At 33.8% G+C, this 20090-nt stretch overlaps 2 protein-coding genes, 1 long non-coding RNA gene and 1 pseudogene across 3 annotated transcripts; 1 reads left to right on the forward strand and 3 right to left on the reverse strand.

Moving 5' to 3' along the window:
- The first annotated feature begins 2030 nt into the window (after positions 1–2030).
- On the forward strand, positions 2031–10799 carry LOC120196273 (annotated as a pseudogene).
- On the reverse strand, positions 7228–7553 carry LOC120196274. Its single transcript, XR_005523151.1, has 2 exons — positions 7413–7553; positions 7228–7358 (listed from the first exon to the last, which is right to left on the reverse strand). It is a non-coding gene; the product is annotated as an uncharacterized LOC120196274 (long non-coding RNA).
- A 499-nt stretch (positions 10800–11298) lies between the features above and the next one.
- On the reverse strand, positions 11299–17133 carry LOC120196358 (potassium channel SKOR-like). The gene is made up of 11 exons (XM_039198183.1): positions 17089–17133; positions 16696–17032; positions 15983–16278; positions 14987–15067; positions 14360–14458; positions 13788–14009; positions 13457–13645; positions 12675–12750; positions 12280–12574; positions 11883–12004; positions 11299–11625 (listed from the first exon to the last, which is right to left on the reverse strand). The coding sequence occupies exons 1-11, from the start codon at positions 17131–17133 to the stop codon at positions 11384–11386; spliced, it is 2004 nt and encodes a 667-aa protein (XP_039054114.1). The 3' UTR covers positions 11299–11383.
- A 321-nt stretch (positions 17134–17454) lies between these two features.
- On the reverse strand, positions 17455–18441 carry LOC120196262 (potassium channel SKOR-like). Its single transcript, XM_039198104.1, has 2 exons — positions 18157–18441; positions 17455–17702 (listed from the first exon to the last, which is right to left on the reverse strand). The coding sequence occupies exons 1-2, from the start codon at positions 18417–18419 to the stop codon at positions 17549–17551; spliced, it is 417 nt and encodes a 138-aa protein (XP_039054035.1). The 5' UTR covers positions 18420–18441; the 3' UTR covers positions 17455–17548.
- Positions 18442–20090: the final 1649 nt, after the last annotated feature.

Raw genomic sequence — 20090 nt, forward strand, 5'->3', positions numbered from 1 at the left:
AGGCAGTTAGGAATGTGCATGATACTCGGATTCGACAGGTTTCGATCAAATCTTATAAGATTGTTTTTTTAATTTGGATTCATATTTAGGATGGAAATTTTTTACTTGAGATAATAATATAATTATTCTTTATATATTTAAGATTTTTTTTTTAATTCGGATTAGGTTTAGGATGAAACTTTTTAACTCGAGATAATAATATAATTATTCTTTTGTATATTCAGGTATAATTGTAATAATATTTTTCTTTTTCCAATTAGATTTTTATTTTATTGAATAAAAATGGTATTCTTTTTATATATATTTGCATCAAATTGGATGAGAGTTTTTATTTCAAAAATTAAGTCGAATTTTGGATGAGTAGAACCTCTCTAAATCTGAATCAAGTGATAAATGAAGAGATATAATATATCTACATTTTCTTTTTATCATAAGATTAAATTTAAATTCACAAATAATACAATACGAGTAAAAAATTTCTCTTTATTAGTTAATATATCAACCATTTATAAATTTAGAAAACAATGAAAACATGTGTAAATCAGAAGAGTGGTAGCTAATCATTTTTTAATACACGTTATTATTTATTGATACTTATCCTTTTATAAGATGCTAAAATAAGTAAAAATAATTAATATTTAAGGCTAAATTTCAAAATTATGTACCAATCTCTAATAAAATATGTGGATCTTTTTTATCAATAATATCATAAGTAATTTGAATGACAACTTTATTCAAGTGTAATTGCACTAATAAAAATTATATAGTACAATTTTTACTTAATATTTTTTTAAATCCACATTCACACACTATATTGTTAATTTTATAATTGTTTAATTAAATAAACTCTTACTTATCACTAGACTAAACAATATATTTTTTACTCTTTTCATTTACTGCATACACAACTATTATACTTGCTAGACAAACTGCTACATTCGTTTATTTTTAAGAGAAAATAACCGCAGTGATCAAAAATCCCAAATAATATACGATTTTGACCAATTTTTTTTAGATTTACAAAAATGACCAACAAAATCGCAATGTGATCTCTAATTCGTATTGCGATATCTACTATCGTAAATTCGCGTTGCATTTCGCGTTGCGATAGTTGAAAATCGCGTTGCGATTTTTCATTTCGCGTTGCGATAGTCTACAGTTGTCGTTGCGATTTTCCAAATTCGTTGCGAAAATTCGTTGTGATAGTTAAAAAAAAAAATGTTTCTTAATAATTTTCTCTAAAAAGATAGTATCCGCGCGAACGTGTCGAAGACACGTATTACCACGACCACGAGACGGCGGCGGCGCGCGAGATGGCGGCGGTGGCGGCGCGCGAGAATCCCCCTTGTTCTCTTTCACTCAACAAGGAAGTGAGAAATTCAAGTCTTAAATACCATTCCTAATAGTGTTTCCAATACTATGTGAGATTGAGCATTACCAACTATAGAATCTTAGTTCCCGACCACCCTTTTTTTACTATCGCAACGAATTTGGAAAATCGCAACGACAACTGTAGACTATCGCAACGAATTTGGAAACTATCGCAATGAAAACTTGGACTATCGCAACGCGAAATGAAAAATCGCAACGCGATTTTCAACTATCGTAACGCGAAATACAACGCGAATTTGCGATAATGGAGATCGCAATGCGAATTAGAGATCACATTGTGATTTTGTTGGTCATTTTCGTAAATAAAAAAAAAAATCAAAATCATATATTATCTGAGATTTTTGATCACTGAAATTAATTTCTCTATTTTTAATGTATTAGTTTATCTGTAGGTTGAAAACCGCACAGTAATGTTTTCTAAAAAATGATTATATCGTAAATCGTAACATTCCTTTCCGGTGCTGTAATGATCATTTCCGTTATTTTTTTCCGAAACATTATTATTGGTGTTGTTATTTTATGAAATTGAGTATAATTAAATCGAAATAAAAATTTTAAACGTGAATTTCCCCAAATTAATATTATCATAGCTCTACCAGTTGGTCTTGATAAAAGTGAAGCGCCGAAGCCCTCGCCTTCTTAAACTAAAGGTGAAGAAGAGAGAACACAGAAAGAAAAGAAAGGGAAATGGAGGAGTTCGAGAAATCACCGGTTCCCTTGCCGGAAGAGACTGGAATGGATGAGAGCGATACTGTTGAAAACCCTGAAACCAGTCAGAAATCCAGCAGCGATTCGGACTCAAGCGATTCAGAAGATGAAGCAGATCAGAAAGAGCAGCTATTAACCCTAGAATACGAGCTTTCCACCAATCATTCCAACTACGATGCCCATGTCCAGGTAAACACTAGTATCTATTGTTCTACCTTGTTAAAGTAAACGTAAACATATTTTCCTACTACTAACAATGCTAGTATTTCTTGTATTTGTTTGATTCGGTTTCACAGTACATAAAGCTTTTGAGGAGAAGTGGTGAAATAGAGAAGCTACGGGAAGCAAGGGAAAACATGAATACATTGTTTCCACTGAGTCCTGAAATGTGGATAGATTGGGCCAAAGACGAAACTTCTCTTTCGAGTGATTTGAATTTCGAGTCAGTCCAGAAGCTTTACGAATGAGGTATCTCTGAGTATCTGTCTATCCCCCTTTGGTGTGAGTACCTCAATTATGTGCAAGAACATGATCCAAAAGTGCGTGATTGTTCAGCCGATGGGATTTCAAAGGCAAGAAATCTGTTTGAGCGAGCTGTTACAGCTGCTGCTCTGCATGTTTCTCAAGGCTCTCTAATATGAGATGCATATACCCAATTTGAGCAAGCTATTTTACTAACTATTGACCAATCCGACACCCAGGTCTGAGCATGATACCATTATCTTTACACTTAAATACTTTCTCATAAAGAACATGTTTACGTGTTGGACTGCTGATTATCCATTTATTTTTTTACAGGCTAAAGAGAAACAGGTCCAGCGCATACGGAGTATTTCCATCGCTACTTGTCTATTCCCCTTGCTAACTTGAAGTCCACTCTTCTAGCCTACAAGGCATGGGAGGTTCAGCAAGGAAATTCCCTTGATGCTGAATCCGACAATGATTTAGAGATTTCTTCCCATGTTGCTTCAGCTTACCAGAAGGCAGAAGAGATGTACAATGCCCGTGCACATCTTGAAGAACAGATTACTAGACAGGATGTATCTGAGTCTGAAAGATTTCAACATCACCTGGTATATATATCATACTCTAAAATATACTTTGTGTGGAAATTCATTATTCGGTTCTAACTCTGATGTCAAATTTGGTTCTTCATGTATGCTTCAGACAGTCTCTCCTTTCTTATGAGACTAAAATATTTGTTTTTCCTATTTACCCTATTGTAGGGTTGGCATTAATGTCATTCTGCCCATTTGAATTGAATTATAATTCATTTGTTGCAGAGCTACTTAGATTTGAAAAATCCTTTGGTGATCCAGCCCAAGTTCAGATTCTGTACGAGCGTGCCATAACTAACTTTCCTGTATCAAGTGATATTTGGCTTCATTATACACGCTATCTTGATAAAACCTTGAAGTTTCCTGGTTTTACTTGCTATTATTCAATTAAACATCAAAGTTATTGCTTTTACTTGTTACAAGTTATAATTGAGTTTGCCATACTAGACATTATTTTTCTTTTCTTTTTGTCCCTTTAGGCAGGAAATGTTGTGAAGGATGTTTACTACAGAGCTACGAGAAGCTGTCCCTGGGTTGGAGAACTTTGGGTTCGATATTTGCTGTGTTTGGAGCGTGGCCTTGCTTCTTGAGAAATAGATATCTGATGTATGTTGTGTTTTTCAGAGATTATTTCTTCCTCTCTCTCTCTGGACTACATAATAAAGCATCAAATAGTTGTTCAAAGTTTGATCTTTAGTCATCATTTAAGAACTTATAGCTCCTGCATATAATACCTGAATCTTGGCTTGGAGCTTTAGGAAATTCTTAAAAATCAATTGAACAGGGAAAAATGAGAGTGCGTTTTTTCTTGTGCCGGTCAAGCATTGCACTAAGATTTTATTAAGAGCTCAAAAGAAGAATATGAAAATGTGGAGAGCATTTATGCAGGCCTATCAAAACAAAAGTTCAATTGCAAAATCCTGTGTGCTACCCTGTGAGCATGCTTTTGTCACTGTGCTATCATCGTGTTATATAATCTTATTTCTGCATCCAAATATACTGAATGTCATCACTCTTTCATGGTGGCATTAGAGCTGTTTGATTTCGGCAGTTTGGCTTTAGAACTATCAGTTGTCTATTATAATTTCAGGATTTTTTAAAAGGAAATTTCCTTCACTTGTATGTAATGAGAAATGTGTAAAATGCTTTAATTGTTTCATGGTTCTATTTACAGCATTTTAATTGATTTTTTAAAAAAAATTATTTCAGGTGTTTGAGAAGTCCCTCAAATGCACATTTTCGACCCTTGAGGAAGTATGGATTTATTTATTTATCTATGTTGTGAATTCATTTGATATTGTTCATGTGTTGAATACTTCTAACCTCTTTTGTTTGTTGTAGTACCTTGATTTGTTTCTCACCCGAGTAGATGGCTTGAGGCGTAGGATTTCATCAGCTAGTGGAGATGATGTGTTGAGCTATTCAATGATTAGGGAATCTTTTCGGGTCTGAATGTTTACTTTTTCATTTCCATATTTAAAATGAATTTCATGGTTAAGGCAGTGTGATTGACGGTTATCCAACACAGTAATGCTATGTTTGGTAGGAGTTATTTATTCCTCATGTTTTAGTACATGAGTTAGTAATAAACTAACTTCACTTGGTAATTTTTCACATGACTTGGTTTGAACAAAGAAAAGGAATACATATTGTTTATTTTGAATAGGAGTGTTAATGTAACCAAACTTAACATAAGTACACTGCCTTGTTAAGAGTCATTGTAATTGTATGTAAAAGCACTTTGGAATTCTTATTCTTCATGATGTATGAGCTTGTAATACCTTCCTTTTATATGCTTGAGTTTTACTCTATGTGGCCTTCCTTTCAGCAAGCAGCAGATTATTTATCACCACACATGAAGAACACCGATGGTTTATTGCGTTTGCATGCTTATTGGGCCCATTTAGAGCTGAAATTGGGAAAGGATTTAAATGCAACTCGTGGTGTTTGGGAGAGCTTGATTAAAAGCTGGTTTGACTATTCATAGTTTGCATGCATTATTCTATAGTTATTTTAACAACCTGATGTGTCACGGTTTTATGAATGCATCTATCTCTGCAGTGGTTCAATGTTGGAAGCATGGAAAAGTTATATATCAATGGAAATTGAATTAGATCATATAAATGAAGCGAGGGCCATATATAAGAGATGCTACAGCAAAAGATTTAGTGGAACAGGTTCAGAGGTATGTTTTCCATGATTATGTAAATATAATTTGTATTTGTAGGACATGGTTATCTTCAAATGTCTGTTTTCTTCAGTTTTATGGGTTTGTTAGGGGGGAAATGACTGTTTTCCATTTGTGCAGCAAATATATATGTTTTCTTGCTTTTTTCCATCTTTTTTCTATTGCTACTGTTGACTGCAATTCTGAAGTGAGAGAATATTAAGCATGGAGTAGCATTAAAATTTAGATCATATATCGTTTTTCATACTTATTGATTAGTTTAACTTATTTGCTTTTGGGGAAGGTGTTAAGGTGCTCGCAATAAAATGGTTGGGGAATTGTTCCTACTCTTGCTTTGGCCTGGAGCTAGAAAATTAAGGCTCATTGGGATTAAATGTCTAAAGTGCCAGAATTGAAGGGAAAAGTTAATGGAAGTTTTGTGCTGTAGATGAATTGGAAGAAAGATTGTTTTTCTTTTCTATCATATGGAAGTGAAAAATGTCTCTGTTTGAAGATTGACATGTTCTATCTCTAGCTGTTAGTATGATACAGAAAAATTATTATGCTAGACTTCTTGTTACAACCGTGTGTTTGTGATTGATAATTCAGCTCATCAAAGGGAGACTGAAACCTTTCAGCTCATCAAAAGGAGACTGAAACCTTTCAGCTCATCAAAAGGAGACTGAAACCTTTCAGCTCATCAAAAGGAGATTGAAACCTTAGGATTCATTAGAGAGACCCAATCTCTTTAGGGTTATTGATAAAATGCTACTTAGCATTTTTTATTTCTGGTGTCCTTTTAAAGGACTAATCTTATTACATAAATATAAAACCTAATTTACAAGGGAAATAAACTGGCTAAATTAAAAGCATAATCAGGAAACTTGAGGAAAGAAATAGATCTCCGTCTAAGATTTAATTAACTAACCCAAATTAACGGCATTCCCTAACATGGATTTGGTCTATAACATACTCCCCTCCTGGAGAAAGAGATTGTCCTCAAGCTCGAAGTCAAGGTGAACTTGGCGAAAGGCCTCTTCCATTACTAAAACTCAAAACCGATGGGGGTAATAGACCTGCACAAACTTATTTTCATTTAGCAGGACCATTGAATAATTCTCTTCAACATTCACCAGTGCTCAATATTTTCAAAATAACCCATTAAACTTTTCTGATATGGAGTTGCAGTTTTTTTTTTTTTTGGAGTGGTTACAAAGAAAATGACAAGTTGTTAGATATGAGTTTAGGAGGGTTTAATGGATAAGACAAGCAAGTGAAGTCGGTTGTGTCAGGGTTTTTGTCAAGGGGTTTAGGAGGTTTTGGTGCATATCGTAAGAAAGAGAGTACGGTAGAGGCTGTCATGTTTTGATTTTGTTCATCTACCAAATTAATGGCCTTTCATAACATATATTCGGCCCGTATCACTTGTTTATGCATGTGTATGGGTACAAACTTTATGAGATAGAGCTACAGTTCAGCTTAAGACCATACTTCTAATATTCTTCTATCATATGGTTCCTCTCATCACTACAATCTTTTTGAAGTTTAATTGATTTTATCTCTCAATTGATAGAGCCAGCCAACAACCTATATTGGTCCTATTCACATCATTTTACAGTTAGTCTTACTAGAGCGTCTACATTAACTTATAATTTTTTTACTTATTAGTTTCTAGGATGAATGTATCTTATGGGATTGTAATTTGTGTTGGTTCTTTTAGGCTGTAATCCTGAATTTTCTTCAGTTGCTCTATAAATATCCTGTAAATTAGATGATATATTCCTTCCTAAAAAACAGAATCATTCAGGACATCTGCCAGTCTTGGTTGCGCTTTGAGAGGGAATTTGGAACACTTGAAGATCTCAACCGTGCTGAGAAAAAGGTACTAATTTACTATTTTTCCCAGTTCTTCTGTTCATGTTCTTTTGCTTCAGTTAGTTAACACCATTCCTTTTATGATTGTGGAACTCCGCTTCCTTGTATATGGGTTGAAATCAAGTCAATAAATACATAGGACACAGTAGGAAAATAGACTCTGGAAGATGTCAGGTATTTTGTATTTTGGCTAGCAACCTTTGTTATTTTACATCACGCCTGTTTTGAAAAGAATATGTAGTTTACTCAACAAAGAAGCAAATATTGTGTTAGTTCATCTTCTAAAAAACTAACAGGATGCTTATTGTTGAGTAAAAGTGGAAATCCTGAGTCACCTGCTGTCTCCATCAATTGCCCTAATACTGCTTTAGTGATCATCATGCCGACTACCATTTCTAGTCTTGTCTACTTTCTAAAGCTGTTATCCTGATTATCCATGTATACTATTTTTTTTATTGCATTCACTATTCTTTGACTAGGTGGGAGATTTACCATTAGGTGTGAAAAGAATGATAGATCTGATTAATTTTGTTATGCTATCATTAGTAATTAAATGTTGCAAAACATGGTTCTATTATCAATGAAATTTTCTACTATTTAGTCTTGAACAACTGTATTTTATTTACATTATTGTGTTTCAGGGGGATGTTTATCAAAGGTACACTATGCCTTTAAAATATTTTTCATTGGCTTTACTTATTGAAAAGTTATTAGACTTGACTATATGTTTTCAGTACTTCTATTTCCTGCTTTTAATTTGATGTCATTAGCTAGTAGTGTTTACTTGATATTTGTTGGTCCCAGTTTTGTCTGTGAGTGAGTTATGCTCATGAAGCTTCATGATTAGTTAATCCAAATCTATGCAAGTACCCTTTCTGCTGCCTTTATGAAACTAACTTTCTTGAGTCTAAAAAAGGCATTTTAGTACATTTTAACATCCTCTGGTAGTTCCGACTGTATGTCTTCACAATATTTTATTGAAAAGAAAAGGTGTAATCTGGTTGATGAATAGCCCTGCCTGCGTTTATCAAAGTTAGAATTACTCTTGTTTTCTAATCCATTTCTCAGGTTACTCCTCGTCTTGAGGAGCTACAGTTGTTTAGGTTACAGCAGGAATCTAAATGTTTCACTGGAGCAACAGATCAAAGAGAGCAGACCCTTAAGAACACGGCTCGTGCTCTTGATAAGAGGAAATCAGGTTCAAGTGCAATTGATGATCAGTCTCCAGCAAAGCGGAAAAAATATACTTCGCAAAATAAGAAATTGCACAAGAAAGAGAACACTCAAAGGCTGAACTTAGCTGAAGTAAAGGACGGGGAAGAGGAAAAGGGCAAGGTTGAGGAACAAGTAAATGAGAAGCATATTAAAGACACTAATCCTAAATCCAGGTTATATACAGATCAGTGCACTGCATTTGTATCAAATATGAGCATTACGGTAAGACGGGTAAGTGGAACCCTTTATGCTGCTCTTCATCTGCTTTTTCTTCTTTCAGATTAATGTATAGATTTGCCTTTTCCTCGTATTGTTTACCATCGGATGATGACAAGTTTATATTTTTGGATACCAGGCGAAAGATGAAGAGCTACATCAATTCTTTAGTGATGTTGGTGGGGTCACTGCAATTCGAATTCTGCTTGACAAGTTCACTGGCAAATCAAGGGTTTCTCTCTCTCTCTCTCTCTCTCTCTCTCTCTCTACCCTTGACTGTGTGTACTTGCGCACACATGCAGGTGCTTTGTTATTTTTGTTTTTGTACTGAACATGCTACAATAGAAATGAGAAACTGGCCGCATAAGTGCTTATAGAAGTCATTCTGGCATTCAGGCTGGAATTTTATATTGTATTGGACAGTTATATGAGCAATTTTTACTGTCTCCTTTGGTTGATTAGTCCATGGCACACTTGGTTTGTGGTGACGTGAAATATGTTTAGATAAATGTTGAAAGAAGAAAAATATGCACAGGTAGATACACATTTGTATGTAAAATTGCTGAACTAATTCTATCAAAAAAAAAAATTGCTGAACTAAAAATTTAGTGCTTAGCGTTTAGAGCTCAAGTTAATCGAAATTTTTTAACTAAAAGCACCTAGGTCTGGTTCCTATTTCCTAATTTGGGTCAAATTCAAGTAAGGCATGAATTTGAAGCTATCTATAAGTCATACGATCAGTAATGATGTTTTAGGCCTTTATTGAATTTTGAAGGAACTGGCATATGTGGATTTTGAGGATGAAGAACACCTTGCTGCAGCTGTAGCGAAAATAAGCAAATGTTGCTTGGAAAGAAGTTGAGTATTGCATGGTCAAATCCAAAGCAACGCAAGAGAGAATCTTTTTCTCGTACTGCACCTGGTGGTAAACTAAGGGTTATGGATTTTACTCTTTCCCTGCTGTCTTTGGACCACGTTCTTTTCCATATCTTTCTTTTACAGTTACAATCATGCACTGATCCATATACCTCTCAAGTTATTGATACAGATGCCTAATTTTTTAAAATGTATTACGAACCTTTTCAATATGCACTGTGTTGTATGCACAAACGTTTACATTTGAAATTGAGCGTCCTGAAAACTTGTATGCTAGTTAAACATTGAAAATAAAATGTCTAGTAGGAAAGATATGCTGAGAGGAAGAGGAAGCAGGGTTGAAAGTGAAACATGTAATTACACATCTTAGTCATGTTGAGCTGATTCAGATTGCAACCCTTTTCTTTTGAAGGTTATTATTTACAAGGGGAGGTATTCTCTTATACCTTCCTTTTCTCTTGTTTCCCTTTTTTTTGTTGACAATATAGGAGACTGGGATGTGCTTAGTATTCAATAGAAAAAAAAAGAAACAAGTCCTTGAATAATTGTAAAAACTCCCTCCATATTTGAAAGATGAAGGATTTTTTTCTCCTTGACAGAGCCTTGCACTAACGAGTTTTTAGGATTAGGATTGGTGAAACCATTAGCACACTGGTATATATGTGTGTGTCAGAGACATGTTCAGACATGAGTGGGGTATGGTTCTCTAAATATATGTAAAAAAAACTTAGGAAAACTAAAGTGTAAACCCTCTGCGTCTGTTTGTTTTCATTCTAGTTTTACAATTATAAAGTTTGTTTTTTAGTTTTTCTGGTTTGCTGTATCCCTGTTACATTATAGCTTGCTTGGTTAGATTCAAATGTGTCTAAACTGAAATTATAGATGATGCTAGCAGCCAAGGTGGAAGGCACGGGAGTTCTGTATCTAAAGAATCTGGTGAAAACTCACTGGGATCTCGAGCACCTCGTGTACCACAATCCACTGGTCGTAAGCGTGACGATAACATCCAACTCAAGGGGAAGAACACATTTGCAGTGCCAAGAAATGTTAAAGCACTTGGATGGACTGCTAACAAACCAGGAACTAGGACAGAGGAAGATGAGAAGCCAAAATCAAATGATGAGTTCAGAAAAATGTTTATGAAAAGCTGAGGTTCATTCTCCTGTTTCTGACTAAGTTCATGCTTAGAATGTTACCCTTGTACAAATTTTGCTAGGAAATTAGTAATTTTTGCGATAAATTAGTTGTGGGATTTTATGGACCTATTTATGGTGATATGTCTGGTCGAGGCTGCTAGACCTTCACATATAAATTGATAGAATTACATTTGGTTCTCAATGTCTTAACTCAGCCTATCCTTGGTAATGGCTGTATATTGGCTTTTTCTTTAATGTTTACACCATTTTTCTAAGCCTTTCTACAGCGTCGGAGAAGGCTTGAAAAAATCCAACTTTCTAAAGGAACTGAACTGGCGTTGCTTTTCAATCATCTTTCTGTTTTGTGTTGCTTAAAATTACATCCCGTGATCGTAGAAAAAAATTAATGACTAATATTGTAATTAAAATTCATTCCTTTTTACCCATAATCTCTCCATTTTCACTCCCCGTATCTGTAAGTGGTAATTATAATCCCACCTACTGATTTCTTTAATCCAATAAATATAAATAAATAAGAGCAGTCTAGGAAAGGAAGGTACTAGAAGTATTAAAACTTAAATCTCATATAGGTTGGATGTGAGGGCGAATCACAAGAGGTGCAACTTTATTAAAGGCAAAATCATATTTACGACTGGAGCTGAATGCGGACTTGGTACAAGAACAAAGCAGCAGCGACATTGTTACAAACTCCATCACAATGAACGTACCTATGTTACCAACTACCGTGTTTCACTGATCAAATACAGCTTTTGTCCATCATTAATTAAATCTGCATCAAGAATTTTGCCTCCATCTTCAGACAATATACAAGAAGCACCTGCAACGTCTAGCTGCTCGGCAGCGATTGTAATAAGCGCTTCCATCGTGTGAGGGATCCATAACACAATTCCAGGTCTCCTCTGTTCTTTAGCATCCCAAGGATGGAAAGGAAAAACCGTGCACTTCTTCGGGTGTATTTTATCTGGTATTACCCACAAATTCTATCATTAGTGCACAAACAGAGATTACTTGAGCAGCCATTAGACTGCAACCTAGATGTTCTAATAGAAACCAAACCGGGTTTAATCGTGCAACCTAGATCTTCTAATAGTTAGCAACCACTATTAGAGACAAGTTCTGACTATTGAACTGAAATAAATCAAACAAAGGTATGATCAGTAAATGGCATGGGTCATGTGAAATGCAAATTAGAAGGCGGTCTCACAGGTCCAGCAATACCTGTGATTTCTTTCGAACAATAAAGCAATTCTGATAATTGAGTAGATTTTGCATCTTCCAGTAGCTTGATCAAATTCTTGTTGCCACACATCCGGCCTTCATCAAGTGGAGTGTTTCCCCATCTGCATAGAAAGACATTATTGTTGAAAAATACTCATGATATTGAAGTAATGCAAATTTCTCTGACTTATGTCAGTACCCTCCAAACACGTAAAAGGAAAATAAGAGTACAACATTTCGGTAAACCTATAAAAGCAATTATATTGTGATATTTTAAATGCTGATCCAAATCCAGTTACAAACCAGACAGTATAGCTAGAAACAAATAACCTCAGATGAATAAGCTAAACATGGTCACGTTCATAAAAACCAAGTGAAATCAATGTCCTAAATGTACCTGTCTGTGGTAAAAACACTAGCACTGGCCTCTATCAAAAGCTTGGCCATCAAATATAAGCCCTCAGAAGCAGCTACATGAAGTGGGGTTCGGTGGTCGTAATCTCTGGAGTTAGGATCAACTCCGTTAGACAAAAGCCTTTTCAAAAAGTCTGAGTCCCCTTTTGAAACTGCTGTGCACAGAAAACTACCAGCATCGTCTATGTTTAAGGAAGCTCCTTCTTTAACTAGCAAAGCAGCAACGATTTCGTTTCCATTTTTTATTGCTTCTAGCAAGGGTGTATTCCCAAACTTATCTATAGAAAAAATTATTATCGCAACAATAGGCCAAATGATAAAGACTACAGATTTAATTAACCAAAGTAACATTTTAAAATATTTATAAAAGATAATTACCTTTAATATTGATGTCTACTGAATGCCGAATAAGGAAACTTGCAATATCTTCATATCCTTTCAATGCAGCAAGATGCTGTTCAAAACAGACATTTGGTTTCAGATAAGAGCTTTATTTCTCCCAATCGTCATTTGTAATGTGTAGCTAAAGAGCGGAAAAATTTAAGGAATTGATTTGAAACCAAATGTAACCGAGAGTTCTGGGGATTTTATGTCATGTCAGAATAACAAACCTTCTTAAGGATGATAAGAAGCATAGAATATGGAGAAAATTCAATGGACGTGAATAGTTATGACCTAGGTAACTCATTTTAGCTATTTCCAAAAGAAGTAAAACATAGTCTACAGAAATTTTAGAAGTAAATTTTGATTTTTGAGTGTTAAAATTGCAATGAAACGTGCTTTTCTGATGCTTTTACGATTTTACCATATTTTCCATCTGTTTTGATCTTCACTACTTGTGCAAATACATGATTTCCTTTAATATTAAAGAAAGATATAAAAGAAAACAAAGCTTCAAGTGCTAAAAATGCCTATAGGTATATTACCATAGTAAGGACAATTATTGCAAACTATCTAACCTCATAGCTTTATGCCAAAAAAAATGAAGTAATTATAATTATATGGAACTAAAACAATTTTAGCACAAACTAACAGTAACACAAGTGCTAGCAATATATAGAAGCATCTATGCATGATATGAAGATCTCATCAAAGTTGAATTAAAATAGAACGTATTTGAAAACCAACCTAAAGCCTTCAGTTAAAATAATTATACTTACCAAGGGAGATCTTCCATCGTAATCCGTTTTGTTAGGATTAGCTCCGGCTCGTATCAAACTTTTGAGTTGATACAAATCTCCATTATATGCAGCACAATTCACTCTCAAAGCTAGTTCAGCTTCTTGTCTTCCAATGTGAAATGATATGTCTGATTCCAGTTGCTTAACTCGAAGATTGGATTCTTTTCCCTGCAATTTTAGGTTGTCAAATTTACATTTAGTTAACTTTCTGATCAAATGGTAATACTCAGCCTGTGTACACTTTTCTATGATAAAGCCATTAGAGCAGACACGGGGTATAAGCAATTGAGATACGAGGCAACTGGATTACCTCTAAAAGATTGTTCAAAATTTTCCTCCCATCATAGAAATATATCTCGAGAATATTTGAAAATGATTGTTTATCCAACCGCAGGAGCCTACATAATTCACAAACCCGAACAGTATCAGGCTGAAGGGTGTTGCAGAGTATAGAAATTTCTCCAAATGAGCTATTGGATTCCAGAAGCGAAACAGTCTCTTCTGATCCATCTTCCCCTATAGCAACCCCCTCCTGTACAAAGATACTGTGGGTTAAGCATCATTTAATCAATTTGTTAGAACATTGAGATCACAATTCAATGAAACTATACAGGGGGCTGAGCAGAAAATGTATAACAAAGTATTGAACAATGACAATTACAATCAGAAGGGCATGATGAACCACCAATCCCAGAAGCTAAACACCAAGTGGAAAGACCAGCTTCTTCAGTTAAAAAAATACATAAATATGTTACATGCTTGCATGAATATATATTCATATATATAAAAGGCTTAAGAGATATCTAGGGATAGGTAGAGGTAGGGAAATAAGATATAAATGTATTTTATTTACCAGCACAATAAAAACATAACGAATCATACCAGCACACCATCACAGACAAAATAAAGTTGATCTACAACATTTCCCTGTTCCATTATTACTTCTCCTGGGAGAAAAAATTCTTCATGAAGTCTAATAACCTGCAAGATCAAAAGAATCAAGGGTTAACTTTATATCTAAAAGTTTTTTCTTTCTTTCTTTTCCTCCTCTTTATGTAATTGTGAAGGTGGAATGTGGCTGCAGCATTAGACAGGGCAAACATTTTATGACTTCTTTTTGGTGATATAAAAAGATTATTGAGTGCAAGAGACCAAATTTCTTTGAAAAAAGGATATCATACTGCTTCAAATAAGCATTTGGAACAGCAGTCCTGACTTACTATATCTAAAAGCAGTTATTCGAAGATATAATTGCATGCATAGACGCTTAGGCCATATGCAAATGCTTTCTTCAAGGCCCAGCATTCCATGTAATATTAGCGTAGAGATGTTGAATCATGTCAACTCTCTTTTACAGAACATGATGCAGAGTAAGTTCAATACAACCAAGCACAAATGAGTTTTGCGGCTTGCGCAGCACATATGAACCATTTATACCAAATCAGAAGCAACGGAAAAAAATGTATTTTTAAGCAACTTGCATTTATTTGAGAACAGAAACCGACTTACCATCTGATTAATAAACTCAGAAGAGCATTCCTTGAAAAGAGGAACTTTCTCAATGTATGACATATATAAAGATTGGGAAATCTGCAAAACCACAAACAAAATAGAAACCATTGAATGAAAAGCATAAAAATAAATGTATTGAGCACTAGCGAAAATACTAATGAAGAGAACATCCAGAAAAATATATATATGATTTTTATCTTTATCTATATCATTATAATTTAGAGTTTATTCACGTTGCAATATTTCACTCACAAGAGGAACAAAGGTTTTGCAACAGTTTAATTTTTGATTGGAACAGCAGATCCATGGATTAATCTAATAATTCAAAAACTATTATCAACGTAGAAGAGTGATATAGTTAATTTTGCATTGAAACAAGTTAATAACCTAATTTATTATTATAAAAAAATGTTGTTTAACAAGAACAGATTGAGATAGGTGCTTCCACTGAAATCTGATATATCGTAAACACCACATCTTAATAAGGAGATGGTTTTGTGTGACCTTACATCCTTACAAAATTATTGATAAGAGATATTAAATAAATGCTAGAATATTGTTTATGATTCCTTTATTGATGTGAAGAATATTATAATTATTGATCTCATTAATGAGTGTCCTTGACTCAATAATATGACCACAGTTTCTGTGCCTAGAGCTCCTTTCACCCTACAGGAGCTCAACACACATCAAAGGAAGTGAGGACAAATTTTGGTGTAGATCTTCTTCAAACATTATCTCCACACTAGGTCATGGTTGCTTCCTCATTAATCTCAGTTAACAAGTAGGCAAGAAAGGAAACCAATGGACAATGAAAAAGAAATCTTCAAAAAGTTTTGTGGGAATTTCGCTGCATAAGAGAGGATATTTTACCTCTCTTAGTAGCTGGTTATCCAAGATTGGAACTTTGGAATTTTCTTCATTTACATTGATATTTTATGTGCTAACAGAAATATAAAAGGAACAACAGACTGCATACTATTTATATGTTACCTTAGCTCGGATAGAGATGGGAATATCCTGAAGAACAGAAGCCTCAATGTATTGACTTTCATACTGTAAGCGCATGTGGCCTTTGATCTGATTACGGAGACCCCTATCAAGTCTATTTCTGTTCATATACTTAATAACATCTGCCATTTTATCCCTAAACTTCTCGGTCTTGGATCCTTTTACAATTAACGCTGTCATGTTACCAATCAAATAAGCACCAAGAATCATGTCAAAGGACACATATATCATTATGAATATCATTTCCCTCAAATTGACCGCATGTATGTCTCCATAACCTGTCACAGAGGACAAGATTAATTAAGAATAGATTTAAAACCAACGGAAAAAACACACACACACATGCTGCAACAATAATAGTATAGCACATTACAATTTTAGATAAATATAGATAAACCTGAAAATTGTTTCTCTTTGATGATATACATTACATACAAGCTCCTCATATTCAGCCGATGAGACCTTGGTTGAGTTATTGATATAATTTAAAAAATTGTACAAAATTGGTTGAGTTGTAGATTAAAAAAAAACTTATTCAAGAAAATACACTTTCAACAAGAAAATTGTTTCCCCGTAAGTTATATGTTTAGTTCCCATCCGTAGAAACCTAAAATCACTTAGGAAATAAAGAAAAACAAGTAGAATCAGTTCAGTAATTTACAGGATAGAGTAAATTAAACAAACAGGTTACTTACCGACGGTCGCCACTGTGACAATAGCAAAATACAAGGAAGTTGTGTACCGCTTCCACAAATCAATTTCTCTGAAGTTTGAATAACTATAATCTCCCAACTTTAAGCTTCCAATCCATGTGTACCCCTCTTTTTCCGGAGGCAGTGTAGTAGCCAAGTAGTAAAAGATACAAGCTGCTGTATGTGTGCAATAGAGTTCAACAAAAATAAGCTTTATAATCCTTGTAAAAAGGTAATTAATCCGTATATCCTTCTCCATCCTTCGGAAGAAATCAGTGACTTTGTGGACCCGATATAACCCAATCCATAAGTGATACCTCACTACTTTTCTTCCACAAGCCTGCTTGAAAAAAATTTCTCAAATGGTTATTATGGAAGCTACAACTACAAATTTACAGCTCGAAGTAACCATTTAACCCTAGAAAATTCTGCCATATCCATGTTTCATTTTCTAAAAAGATCTAATTCATGGTAATATGGTATGTTAAGCTGTCCAAGAGGAATTCTATTTAGGGAACAATACCATGATCTTGTTCATAACTCTTTCAAGGGCATATATGTTAAAAAGTTTATTACCATGCATATAGAAAATTAGAAATTATTTGAGGGTCAAATATAAGGATCAGAACCTTTTATATAGGTCAAATATAATTTCAGAATTAGTACATGTGTACAACAGCTTTCATAATTTGACCTTTGACCATTATGGTCGCCATGCAAATGTAATCAGAATAAACATTTAATTTCTCCATGAACACAAAAACATTTATTTTGTAAATATAATTTTTTAAACAGCAGATATACCTAAATTTGTTGATAGCTTATACATGCTCAAATTCATATGCAAAGAAAAACATTACCCCACAAGTTCTTCATTATTGAAAGAGTTGTTACTATATGTATAAACCTGAGGAAATGAGGCGTAGGTGGGGGAAGAAAGCAATACCTTGTAGATCATATCCCAAGGCATACAGCCAAGTAAATCAATGAGAAAATTAGATTTCAAGTACCTGCAATGACACATAAGGAATACAACCAGCGCAATGCTCAGTAGCAACTCATAGAGAGATTTGCAAGAATACAAGTGTGGGGGGGGGGGGGGGGAGGGACAAGATATATAAAGGCAAGTGCCGACGACATTGGTACTATCTCTAATATACTTTTCTAAAGTAATAATTGGGATGTTGCCGTACAATATAAGCTACATCATAATAAAACAGCTTAAATCAAGGGTATTATTTGCTAAAAGTAGAATCAACTTTTTGAAATGAACAACAGAATTCTGATTATCCTGTGCTTGCTGATTAAGTTTGCTTATCTTGTTGCTATTGGTAAATGCGAGTTGTAAATTTATACGATCATGATTAAGAAATTACATTTCAGAAATCACGAAATAATAGTTCAAATGAAACACGAATTGAAATTAGACATTTGATGAAAAAGGGAAACATAAGAAAAACTAACCGAATAGCAATAGAAGTGGGCTTACAGACCATTCTGTAGGTCTGAGAGTCTCTATAGGCAAGGAAGAAATGCAAAATAATGTCAAGGAGGAAAGCTACTTGTCCAACAATATCTAGTATAAACAGATTTTCCGGCAAACCCCTGAAGAACCCAAACTCCAAGGGAGTAAAGAAGGAAGAGTACAACGCCCATATCTGTATGAACTTGGTCCATGTTCGATACCACCTGCATTTAATATATATAACACATCGATTCTGGGTCATTCAAAAGTCAAAACAACAGTAAAAGAAATAGGATAAAGTAATTTTTAGTCCCTGAATTTGAGATTGTTTTCCAAAATAGTCCTCAAACTTTATTATGATCGATATTAATCCCTGAACTTGGCAACTTTTTTTCATTTTATCCTTTTGATGGTGTGACGCTATAAGATTACATCATGTGAGACACTGTCTTTTTATAATGTGGCAGACTCTAAAAAAAAGAATAAAATGAGCTAAAAATCCAAATTCAAAGATCAATGTGAAACAAAAAATTGAAAAATAAAGTTAGCAAGAGTTACCAAATTGAAGAACTAAAAATTAATTTATCCTTGAGGGAAAAAAAAAAGATAAGTACCCTTTTGGTGCTGAAACAATTTAATAATTGGACGCTAAGTTGTATGTACTTGGTAGGTAAAAGAAAAAAAAAGAGAGGAGAGGATGAATAAAAGTTGATAATATATATCTATTTTTTATTAACCAATCAAGCAAAACTTCAAAATAGCTATTTATAACATTTCTAGAGAGAGAGAAAGAGAGAGGCATTTTATCTCCATTTTATTAATCCTATTTATTTATCACTTTCGTTTATGAATTTCCAATTTTCCTTTTCGGTTCACAAGCATCTATCTATTGGATAATGTCATCTTAATGACGTGGCTTGTACACCTCGCTTGAGTGCTAATGCTGCTTATATCAGAACAATGTCCATGGGCAAAATAAATAAATAACAAAACCTGCTAGCAAACGGTGTGTTTCCTTAAATTAAGCTAGATATAATCATTGGATTGAATTAGAGCAACTCTCTTCCTATAGAACAATTAAACTACTTTTTAATATTTATTTAATTCATTGTTTCATTTAATTATAAGTTTTACATATCTTTCCCTACCGAGCTGCTCTCCCTACTTTATACCTTTATGGCACAATTTTTGTTATATCTTTGTAGTATATTTTTCGTATTCTTTCTCAAACGTTTGATCTTTTTTTTTTTATTTTTTTTTCTCAAAGTTGAATTTGACGACGCTACGATTAATCAAGATGACGCTTATATGTAATTTTGTTGATCTTCCCTGTTATGGACACTCGGATTGAATTTGGATACGTCATTTTATGTTCGTATATAGTTTTTCATGATACTCGACTCTGAATTACGATTGTCAATGGTTTTTCAATAGTTTAATCTCCTTTTGTGATTTATTTGTCGACGCGATCAGATTTGTTCATATCTATTTTTTTCTTCAAGTTTTTTAGTTGAGTTTTTAATATTTTCTATGTATGGTCCTTGTATGATATAAAGTGATTAGTTTCAATGTCATTGGCGGATGCACATGTATTCTTAGGGTGGGCACGTGTCCACCCTGAAATCTGAATTTTATTTAGTTAGTTATCTATTTTATTAATGATACCTACCCTAAAATTTTATGTGTGTCGCCCCATTTAAAAAATTTTACGATGTTAATGTATGTGTGTTCACCCTAAAAATATTTCTAAATCTGTCACTATTCAATATTATAAGAAAATATTCAAATTATATATTTAGTTTACGACGATATAATTGTAAACTTTTATTATAATTTTAGATATTTTCACTTTTAATAAAACTAATTGTTTTTATTTAAAAAATTATAAATGTTGAAAATCAAATATTTAACATATTATTTTTCTCATTACTGA

The sequence above is a fragment of the Hibiscus syriacus genome, unplaced genomic scaffold (genome assembly GCF_006381635.1).
Source record: "Hibiscus syriacus cultivar Baekdansim isolate YM2019G1 unplaced genomic scaffold, ASM638163v2 tig00117032_pilon, whole genome shotgun sequence".
Lineage (NCBI taxonomy): Eukaryota > Viridiplantae > Streptophyta > Magnoliopsida > Malvales > Malvaceae > Hibiscus > Hibiscus syriacus.